This window comes from Pongo pygmaeus, chromosome 23, assembly GCF_028885625.2.
Source record: "Pongo pygmaeus isolate AG05252 chromosome 23, NHGRI_mPonPyg2-v2.0_pri, whole genome shotgun sequence".
Classification (NCBI taxonomy): domain Eukaryota; kingdom Metazoa; phylum Chordata; class Mammalia; order Primates; family Hominidae; genus Pongo; species Pongo pygmaeus.
The window spans coordinates 41,148,873-41,159,399 of NC_085931.1; the positions used below are offsets into that span (position 1 = coordinate 41,148,873).

The window sequence follows — 10,527 nt, forward strand, 5'->3', positions numbered from 1 at the left end:
TGGCTGGAGGAGAGGGCATCACATCACCCCATCCCCCCATGAGTCTCCAGTGAGAAATTCCCTTTCGAAACCAGTCCCAGGACAGGCTCTGCTTTCCCTGAGACTCCTCTTTTTTGATTATGAGAATCACATAAGAAGATCACATTTCCATTTTTCTTTCGGCTGCCAGGAATCTCAGATCCAACTTTGAAGCTCAGCCATGGCAATTATGTGGCCCCTTGTGATCTGAAACATTTATTTTCTTTCTTTCTGTGGTCTTAGTTTTCTCACTCTGTTTATATCTTCTCTCATCCCGATTCTCTATCAGCATTTTCATTAGGTACCTTCTGCTATAAGCTGCTTTACATGCTGTTTGGAATAAAGAGGCTTGTAAATAGGGAAATAAATACATCGTGGTTCCATTATGATGTTAATATTTATTGCTGAACATATGATGGCTTAGCAAAATAAATGAATTCCCCTTCTGCATTGTCTTTGAATTTTGAACAGAGGTTACCCGGGAGACTCTCTTTCTTCTGCTAGTAGCCCTTGAGCTCCTGTAGATCTAACGCCTGGTGCATAGAAGCCCTTGCCAGTCTTGACCAGGTGAGTGGATGGTGTTGACCATAAAGAAGAGAAAACATCAAAAGCATCTCTCACAAGCTGAATGATGTCAGGGTACCCTCTGCCTCCCTGGGCCTCAGTTTCCTTACGTGAAATAGAGGGAATAACCCAGCCAAAGCCTCACTGAGTGGTTGGGAGGATCTCGTGATGGGTAAGAAGATGCTTTGTGAACTGTAAGATGTAGGGCCTCGCAGAGCCCATGGGCATATGTATCCTGTGGGTAGCTGTTGGCAATTGTTCTCTTGGGATCGGGGGAAGGGTGGTGCCATGTCCTGTTGAACTCCTGAGAGCCGGCTGGGCAGGAAGGCTGCCCCGCTGGCTCTACCACACGCCTGGGGTTAGGGGGCCTCTCTCTCCAGGTGTCCTCTGGACCTGAGACTCAAGTTACCATGAGGGGATCAGTCAGCTACTAGGACTTTTGTCTGCCAGGCTCACCCCCTCCCCATCCACCTGGCCCTGGCCTTGAACTCAGGGCTGTCAGAATCCTCCCTTCCACATTCACTGGGAGAGAGTGGCCCCTTCCCCTGCAAAGAGGGCACCAGGTGTCTGAGAGGCATTCCGCTTGGACCATCTCCACCCTTGGAGGAGCGGGATTCACGAGGCATTTCTATGTCCCTACTTGTAATTCCTTCGGACAGCCTTGTGAAGTAGACAAGATGGCATTCGTCACTGATGATTCTTGCAATTTTCAAGATAAGACAGCTGAGCTCACGAAAAGGGTCACAGGACTGCATCGGGGAGCGCCAGGCCCAGGATCCCTGCTGGCCACAGGGGCAGGGCCTTCCCAACAAAGCAAACACCTCCCTTCTCCCACTTTTTCCCACAAAGTGATTGTTTTTGCCTCTTTTTTGGAGGGGGACCCAATAACCAATTAACAGTCCTTTGTTCTATTTTGCCAGGGCAGGGCCCTCTCCCAGGCTGAGAGAGGCAGGGAGCATCCCCAGGCCCTGGCGTCCCCAGCCAGCCACCCAGGACTTTGCTGTCATTCTCTACCTTTCTGTGCTTTGCCATTTGTTCTGTTTTCCTCTAGTTTCCTAGTAAAGGTTGCTTTTGAAAAGCTTCAACCTTGTCTCCCTGAGCGGAGGGGAGGGGTGTTTCCACCCCTGGGCGGCCGGGGGAGGATGCTGTGGGGTGTGGCCCAGGGCCTGAGCCAGCCTCCCGGAGACTGGGCGGGAGACTTCAGGGGAAGACTCAGAAACAGCTGTGGGCCTGTTGGCCTCTCCCTCCCAAGCAGCTGCCTTCCCGGCCCTTGGCCATTTGCACTTGGCGTGGGGGACTCCTGAGGAATGAGAGATGAAAGCGCAGGGTGGCCTTTCTCCGACTTTAATGTGTACACGAGTCTCCTGGGATCTTGTTAATGTGCACGTTCTGATTCTGCAGGTCTGGGGGTGAGGCCAAGATTCTGCACTGCTAATCAGCTTCCAGGTGAGGCCAAGTTCGCGCCATGTTGTTGAATGCAGTCCCTTCATGGCACAGAGAGCAGAGGGGACCACAGCCCGAGCCCCCTGCTGCCTCCCAGAGCGAGGCTCTCCCCAGGGTGGACTCACCGCCCTCTATGTGCCTCGTCCATCACATAAATCCTAAGTGTCCCTCCCAGCCTGTGAGCTTCTAGAAGGCATTTCAACCCAGCACAGGAGCTGACACAAATATTCAGGAACAAGCAAGTAGGTGACTCTCAGAAACACTGCCCAGATCCCCGAAATAAATCTCAGCTTGGGGATCCCCAGACCCAAACCCTAGAGCAAAGAGCAGGGAGACATTCAGGGCCGCTCCAGAGTCTCAGTGTCTGTGGTTTCCCAGTTCTGACCTCGAATCCCCCCAGGAAGGGATTGCAGAAGGCTGGGAAGAAGGTTGCAGTGGAAGGGGATTGGGTTCCCAAATGGGCAGTGGGAGGAGGGACGGAATCAGGGCGGGCAGAGTCTTCCTTGATTCTGGCCCCAGTGTCCTGTGTGATTCTGAGTAGGACCACCTGTCCCCTCCCACTCTGGAGCCATTCAAGTTGTCCTGTTATGTCCCTCTGAATGGTCAACAGGCCATTCCTGGGCAACAGAGACCTTGGCAGCTGGTATCTTACAGGTCCTCCAAGTCTCGTGTAGGGGAAAGACCATGAGATCTGGAGGTGAAGGAGTGGCCCTAACTGGCCCTAAACACTTCGGGTGCCCCTGGGCACGTGGTTTCATGGCTCTGAGCCTCGATTTCCTCCTCTGGTATGTGGGGATGGCAACTCCTGGAGATCCCATGCAATTAAGTGAGGAGTTGGGAGGGAACAAGCTGAGATATCACACAGCACCCCGTTTACCTCTTTTTTTTTTTTTTTTTTTGATACAGGGTCTTCCTCTGTCACCCAGGCTGCAGTGCAGTGGCACAATCATGGCTCACTGCAGCCTCAGCCTCCTGGGATCAAGGGATCCTCCCACCTCAGCACCCCAAGTAGCTGGGACCACAGGCGCACCCCACAGCATCTGGCTGTTTGTATATTTTGTGGACAGGGTTTCACCATGTTGGCCAGGCTGGTCTCGAATTCCTGGGCTCAAATGATCCACCTGCCTCAGCCTCCCAAAGTGCTAGGATTACAGGAGTGACCCACCGTGCCCAGCACCCCCTTTACCTCTGAGCAATCCATCTCTTTCCTTGGGGGCACCCCATGATCTAGACACCACCCACTTTGTTCTGCCTTGGCCAAAATACCACCTAACTGCCCCCACCTATGCCAGGGGCCCCTCCCCCACCCATGCCAGGGGCCCCTCCCCCACCCTCCTCCACCCTTCGCTGAGTCCCACTTGGCTCGTGCCCAGGACAGGGACAGTCCCAGCCCTTCCAGCCCATCTCCCTACATCAGTACACTCTGGAGAGCCAGCCAAGAGTAGATTCTTTATTCATTTCTCTTTTTTTCTTAAAAAAAAAAAGTATTCATTTGGTATAAAAAATAAATATTTTAAATATGACATTGAATAAATAAAAATAATCTGTCAGTATGAAACATCCCCACAGGGTACATTCATCAAAGAGGAATTTGTCACCCAAGGTCATGTGCTTTTCAGTGGAAAGGAAGGAGGGAAACCTCTAAGGCTGCACGGTGGGCCCACGGAGCTAGCACGTGGGCGTGACTGAAGGCTGGATGCCAGGACTGGGGTGGGGAACTAGAGATGATTCTAAGGCAGGAACATCTGTACCATCTGCTGGGAAACGCTACCTCCCCGGGTGCCAGAGCTCCAACCCCACACACTATGTCTACTCTGGAGAGCCGGCAAGGCAGAGCTGGACTGGCTGGGTCAGGATGGAAGTGCCCCAAGTCAGGGACAAGGAGGACGATGGGGACGATGGGGAGGAGAGACAAGTAAACTAGCAGTGCTTTTAAAAAAAATGTTTAAATAATAAATAAGGGCCCGGAGACGTCTCTCTTGGTAAACTCTCTCTTCCTCCGGCCAGGCCCAGGTGTGGTGCATACCAGCAGATAAAAAGGGAAGAGGAACCCAGCTCCCAGCCCGGCAGAGCTGTTTCACGAAAAGCCTCGGTGATTCAGTGATGCTGTGCAGAGTGGACGCCGAGCTGCCGGACGGGATCTGGAGGGAGCACTGAGGATGGGTCGCATGGGGCCAAGTCCAGGCTGGGCAGGAGAGCAACTCAGAGCCAGGGCCGCCAGGTGGGCCTGGCACAGAGCACCCAAGTCCACAGGGAGATGAGGTGATGGGCGAGTCAGCAACTCGCCCGGGTGGAATCAGCAACTCTGGTTTCCAGACAAGTTTGTCTTTCTTGAAGCCCATCTTGGGGGAACGCAGCTAGCCCCAAGCTAAGCCGGATGGAGCAGGAAGGGGAAGGCAGTCCCTGCATCCTGGACAAGGGTGAGTGTGGCCCACATCTCAACAGCCACATCCTTGTCTTGCCGTTGGGATGGACAGATGGACAACTCCCCGCCGTACCCTCCACCCCAACCCCAGGCCTCAGGACCTGCCTGCATGCTGCCCACGCGCCATCCAGGTAAAGTGCTTAGAGAGCGACAGGGAAAGGTGCAAAGTGAGTGAAAAGTACCATAATTAGTACCATCATCTTGTTGGAGGAACTTGGAGGCCGGCAGCCCGCTCAGGGTTTGAGAAGAAGCCAGAACACTGCTCTGAGCAGCTGCCCCAACTCGGCTGCCTCCCTCCCTCCCCTGCTCTCAGACTGGAGGGCGTTTCTCCACTCGCCTGGCCCCAGCACAAAGGAAGAGATCGGGTTCCCTGCCTGGGAGCCCAGACATGGGTGGGAGTGGGATGGGGGTGGAGCAGGAGGGCCCACAGCTTCCTGGTCTGAGTCCCAGGAGTCTGCAGCCTCCCTCTCCTCCTCTTGGGAGCAGTGGGCAGCTGATCCCCCCAGTCTACCCCACCTTCCTGGGGTCTGGCCCAGCCAGGCCCCCCGCACCCTCTATGGGCCCTCCGGGCCACCAGAGGAGCTTCCCTGCTGTGTCGGAGCGTCCTGGGTGCAGGGGCAGGGTTGTTCCAGGGTGCTATTTCAGAGGCAGCATGGGGACACAGAAACAGGGACAGGGTGGGCCACAAGGACTGTCTTGCCCACTGCTCCAGGGGGCACAATTTCAGCCAGGAGCAGTGTCCCTCGCAACACAATGCTGGGGCGCCCGAGAACAGTGTGAACCAGCCCCCCGGAACCAAGACAGAAAGGCACCCAGGCTCTCCACAAACCGGCCCAGCCCCTGCAGCCTGGACCCTGACACCCCAAAGCAAGTCACAGTAGGGGATGGGGTGGAGCCAGGCCCCCCACTCCCACTCAGGCCTCCCCATTCTCTCAGATCCGACCCTTCTCTGAGCTTCACCTGTAAGGCTTATTCCACTCGTAACATTGTCGACTTCCAGACCAGGCCCTGCTAAGCCCTGGCCCTGGCGCTTGTGTCGGGAGCCATCATCGTATTTTGTTGAGTAGGGACTAGGGAAAGGGGAATTAACTTTGCCACTGAAAGCACCAATAAGTTAATATAAATAGGATATCATAATAAATAGAAATCATGCCAGGTCAGATGCACAGCACGCTTGGAGCTCAGGGTTCCCTGAGACCCTGACCCCAAGTTCTGCTGTCCCCTTGCCCTGGGGACCAGAGATGGCCTCCAGTCCCCCTCAAGTACCTCTGTGTGACCTCACAAGGCCTCCCGGGGCCTCAGATGTGAGCTGCTACTCTGAGCTACCCCAGCCCCTCCTTACAGACCCTTACCCAGAGGAAGAGCCTGGATCCCTCAGAACCTCTGCACCTGACTTAGCAACCTGCCCCTGCCCTACCCACCTCCACAAACCCCTGCCGCAGGTCCAGCCATCAGACCCTGGCCATCCCAGGCTGCAGGGAAGATCACGGGGAAGAGAAGGAAGAACCCACCAAAGCTTTCCAGGCCTCTCCTCCCAGCGTCTTCCTTCCCAGGCCTGAAGGTGGCTTCTCTGCCTCCCCAAGAGCCTGAATGCCAAGTGACCTCCTTCTGGAAACTTCTGCCTGACTGTTCCTGTGCCCAAGTTCTCTGATCATCCTCAAAAGAAGACAGCCTTCCATCCCAGAGGCCCCTCTCTATCTTCCACTCATCAAACTTCTAGGGGACAAGGAGTCCTTTGGGATCCTAGCCCCTCTGGCCCACCTAAGTCCCAACCAAAGGGGCAGCAAAGGCACAGATGGTGATAATTTGCTGGGGGCTGGTCCACTCCCCTGGGCCCTGCTGTCTCACCCTGTGGTCAGGGCTCTTGTAGATGACTTGTGTAGTTTGCTCACTGCACAAAGTGAGCAAGGGGCCAAAGGGACAAGTAGAGGCAGAAGTCCAGCCCACGCTCCCCAGTCCACAATCTCCCAGAGGAAGGGGCACCTTCTTCTAGCTCCCTCCCTATGGAAGTTTCCACTCTGCTCAGCTTCATCACAGCCCAGCCCAGAGTGGAGTGGACTGGCCAGGCACCCTCGGGGTCTGCCAGCAGCCCCCATTTGGGTTTAGCGATGCCCTGGGCCCCAGCCACCCTAGGACAGGCCCCCACATCTCGACCCAACTCCTGAGATCCCTCAGTTCACAGCACGCTTCAAGACCTCCTGCTAGAAGGCCTGGGCCAACACGGCGATGATCTGCTTATACTTCCCCAGGAGTTGACAGCCCAGCTTCTTCTTCTGGAAGACGTCCTTACCCGAGGTGTCAGGGCCGTAGGTCACATCCACGTGGCCCACGTGGTACTTGCTGCACAGGCGGCACAGCACGTTGCTAAGGAGGCCTCGCAGGATGTCGGCAGTGGCGTTGAGCTTGCTATGGAGGCTGAGGGCACTGGGGTTGAGGATCTTCTGGTCCCGGGTGATGTTGCCCAGGGAGGTGCCAAGGTACACGACTATGCGGTACAGCTCCACCAGCTTGGCCTTCTCCGTGCCGTTGGCGTGGAAGGGCGGGAAGTCCGTCACGTTGGGGCCACATAGCTTGTCCAGGTTGTTGGGGAACGGCTCCCCCTGGGCTGTGTACTGAGGGGCAGAAGGGAGGTGACGTGGGAGTCAGGGGTCAGTGTCCCAGCCCTGCCGCCAACCCTTTGGGCAAGCTCTTGAGTCTCAGTTTCCCCATCTAGCGCATGAGGACCCAACTCCTTGCCCTGTAAGCATCTGGAATTGTCATGAGAGCCAAAACTAATTGTAGTGTGAGTGCCCTTGCTAAAGATCAAAGACTAAGCCATGCACGCAGTCATCATCATCATCACCACCCTAAGGGGACAGAAGGGAAAACTCGGTGTCTAGCCCTAGCTGGGGCACCACACACAAGTACTTCCATCCCTGCACTCACAGTGTTCCAGGACGCCCCTCCATGCCCAGCACCCGCAGCCCACTGCCTCTCAACCGCATCTCCCTGGTGCCTCACGCCCATCTCCCCTCCATCCCTCACTCCCTGCAGCAGGACAATCACAAGACAAGAAGTGCCAGGTCCCCACCTTTGCACCCAGCTCTCCCCTTGCTAACTGGGCATGCTGGGGAAGCTTCCCTGGGGAAGCTTGGGCAGGAAGTGGCGGGAGTTTGGGGGTGGTTTAATCAAGCCCTCTCCCCATTCTCTCCTTCCAGCCCCAAAAAGTCCCCTCAACCCAGATCAGGACAGCCCCTAATGATATTTACAAGCCCCCTCCCTGCCATCTCCTGTCAGTATCCCAGGGGTAACTTACATAGAGAATAAAGAGGGCATTGGCACTGCCATTGAGCTGTGCCAGTTGGCTCCTGATCTGGTTCATGAGGTTGTTGTGACATGGGTGGCGTATGGCACAGGTGGCGTTGACAGGGGTGATGGGGAGGGGGCTCCCCGCCCCATGTTTCCAGTGCAGAACCAACAGCAGGGGCACAACTCCTGGGGACAGTCAGGAAGAAGCCATGAGTAGAAAGGCAGGAAAGGGTGGCCTGGGGTCATGGCACACCGGATGGGGGTCCGGCAGTGGCCGCATGGGAGAGGACTCCTGGTTCCCTCTCACCACCTGCAGCTGTCTTCCTGGGGCCTAGTCTTCACTCTGTCACTGTGTGTGTTTCTCTGTCTCCCTCTGTCTACCTTAGCTCTCCCTGCTCTCTTCTGGGATGACGGAAAGACGAGGGCAAGACACAAGCCATTTCCACCAGAAGGGTGCAGGGTCCAGGAGGGACTCCCAGCCATCCCACCCTTTCCCTCAGGAAGGCAAAGGCCCTAAGGCCCCCTGGCCCTCTGGCTGGAAGGCACCAGGCCCCAGGCCCAGCAGGCACCAGGAGAAAGGAGACCCCTCTCTTCCCACCTCCCAGGGTGGCCCAGGTTCCTCAGCAGCGCTTCCCACTCACTGGCCCATTGCTGCTCAAATCTCAGAAGCCAGGCACCCATGGGGGCCACAGAGCATGGGGGAGTGGGGAGGAGTCCTCGGCTGACCCTCGTCTCCCTCCCAAACCTGCCACTTGATTCTGGCTCCCTGGGCCAATTGCCCCCAATTCTGCCCCCGCCTCCATCATCCTCTATCTCTTCCTTCCAGTAGTGTCCCCTATCTCACTCAAGCTCATCCCATTTCTGCCTGGCTGTCTCCACTCTCCATCCCCAAATCATCATTCAAAACTCTCTGTTCCCCCAGCTCTGGACAGCCCCTGACTCCATGCCTTCTCCCGACTCATCTGCTGTCCCTTGTCCCAGGGGTTCCCCTCCCCCCCTAACACACACACACCGGCTCAGGGAGGGAGAGGAAATGGTGCACCAGGAGAGAGAAAAGGCAAAAGGTCATAGGCAGTCGGGTGGGCGGGGAGGAAGGAAAGTGAAAGGTGGCAGGAGAGCTGGGAGCTGTCCCGACATGTCCTGGTTTGCCCCTCCCCCAGGGGGGCCTGTTCTCCCCACTCTCCCCAGGCCCCCTTAGACGCCTTTCCAGGGCTCCGCAGAAGGGCACGTGAAGATGGTGGGGGCCGGGGTCAACGGGCGAGTGAGGCTGGAGACCTCCCGGATCCCCCATGCTGGGACAGGGGGGACGGGGGCCTCCTCAAGTTCACTTCTCCTGGGTCCCCTGTTCGTCCCAGCATCTCCAGGCAGTGCTGAGGCCCCGGGGTGGCTGCGGGAGGGGGCCACACCCCTATATCTCACCTAGCGCAGACCACACGCTTCCAGACACCAGCAGATGGAGGCGGCACCTGCTCCCGTCCCAGGCCGGAGTTTGCAAGCTGCTCGCCGCCCGCGCCCCTCCCTGGGAGCAGCCCGGGACCGCGGTTGGAAAGGAGAAAGCGGAAAGAAAGAAAGAAAAGAAAAAGAAAGAGGGAGAGTGAATCTGGGAGAAAGCGCAGAGGGAAGAGCAGCCAGCGAGTGTCCGGAGCGAGGAGGAGGAGGAGGAGAAGGAGAGGGGGAGGAAGAGGAGGAGGAGGAAGGCTCGGCGCCCCCTCCCTCGCCGCCAACCTGCCGCGGGGCGTGCGGTGCTTGGGACCATGTGCCCGCGCTCGCTCCGGGCCGCCACCCAGCGCCTCCGGTGGCTGCGCGGGCGCCCCAAGTGTCCGTGTGTCTGCGGCGGGTGGGCGTCCGGCTCGCGCTGCCAAGCGCCCCAAGTTGCCGCCGCGCCCCGCAGCGGGGACGCGAAGCCGGCGCGGGGCGGGTGTATTTACCTGCCGCCAAGACCTTCATTATGGGTTGCACTTCAGAGGGCCTTGGAGGAAACCTCAGATGCCGGCAGTTTTCAGAGGTTCATGCTCAAATGGGGAATTTGCCTGATTTATATACTGGAGCCTGTGTTGTAAGACAGAAACAGCTATATTTAGCCGGGATCCCCAGTCCAGGAAGTTGTTTGAGGTGCATCATAGGAAATTATGAATGGAAGAAAGTGAGAGTGAAGGGGGGGGGGACGAGTGAGGGGGGAGGGTGGGGAGAACAGACTTTTTCCCTCTTCTAAGAATTTGATTGATAAAATTATAATGAAGCCTTCGACAAAACGCCTTGCGGTTTTCCTGCCTGGCTTGTCCCGGGAGTTGTCTGAAGATGGGCATCGCCAGGAGGGGGCCCCTGGCCGAGTCAGCAGGGGTCCCAGCAGTGGGCGCCCCAGACGGCCCTGACTCACCTGGGTTTGGGGAGGTAGCGAGTCTGGACTAGCAGATGGAGACTGGCCCCTGTGCCCCCTGGTTGGGGGGCTTTAGGGGGGCAGTGGGAGGAGGAGGGCTGGGGCTTGGCTGAGAAGGAGGCTCTAGGAGGAGGGGCCGGGGCCGGCGTGGACTTTAGACGGTCATAAAGTGGAACTGAACATGGGCGCTGGAAGCCACCCCAGAGGTAGCCTCCTCCAATCTGCGCATTGCCACTGGTCTCCAAGGGGCTCCGAGGGGAACGCGTTGCCCAGGGTCCCAGAGGGTCAGGCCTCCAGACACCACCAGTGCGCTCGCCCTGCTGACCACTGTACCTGTGAGGCTGGGGAAGGGGCTAGGAAGACATGGGAGTAGGGGTGGCTGTGACTCGGTTCTGTCGGGACACTCTGGGAA

General features: G+C 57.3%; 2 protein-coding genes across 2 annotated transcripts; one reads left to right on the forward strand and one right to left on the reverse strand.

Annotated features, from left to right (window-relative positions):
* Positions 1–3,460: 3,460 nt before the first annotated feature.
* Positions 3,461–9,786, reverse strand: LIF (LIF interleukin 6 family cytokine). The gene is made up of 3 exons (XM_054470289.2): positions 9,667–9,786; positions 7,746–7,924; positions 3,461–7,062 (listed from the first exon to the last, which is right to left on the reverse strand). Exons 1-3 carry the CDS (start codon positions 9,683–9,685, stop codon positions 6,652–6,654), a joined length of 609 nt encoding a protein of 202 aa, XP_054326264.1. The 5' UTR covers positions 9,686–9,786; the 3' UTR covers positions 3,461–6,651.
* LOC134739223 (uncharacterized) lies at positions 8,913–9,985 on the forward strand. The gene has a single exon (XM_063662667.1). The coding sequence runs from the start codon at positions 9,192–9,194 to the stop codon at positions 9,948–9,950; it is 759 nt and encodes a 252-aa protein (XP_063518737.1). The 5' UTR covers positions 8,913–9,191; the 3' UTR covers positions 9,951–9,985.
* The last annotated feature ends 542 nt before the right edge of the window (positions 9,986–10,527 follow it).

Excerpts from the sequence above, each read along its gene's own strand:
- LIF (XM_054470289.2), bottom strand. Across the intron at positions 7,063-7,745 it reads ATGCCCTCTTTATTCTCTAT|TACACAGCCCAGGGGGAGCC; the intron begins GTAAGTTACCCC and ends TCTGCCCCTCAG.
- LOC134739223 (XM_063662667.1), top strand. The coding sequence starts at position 9,192 with ATGGAGGCGGCACCTGCTCCCGTCCCAGGCCGGAGTTTGCAAGCTGCT.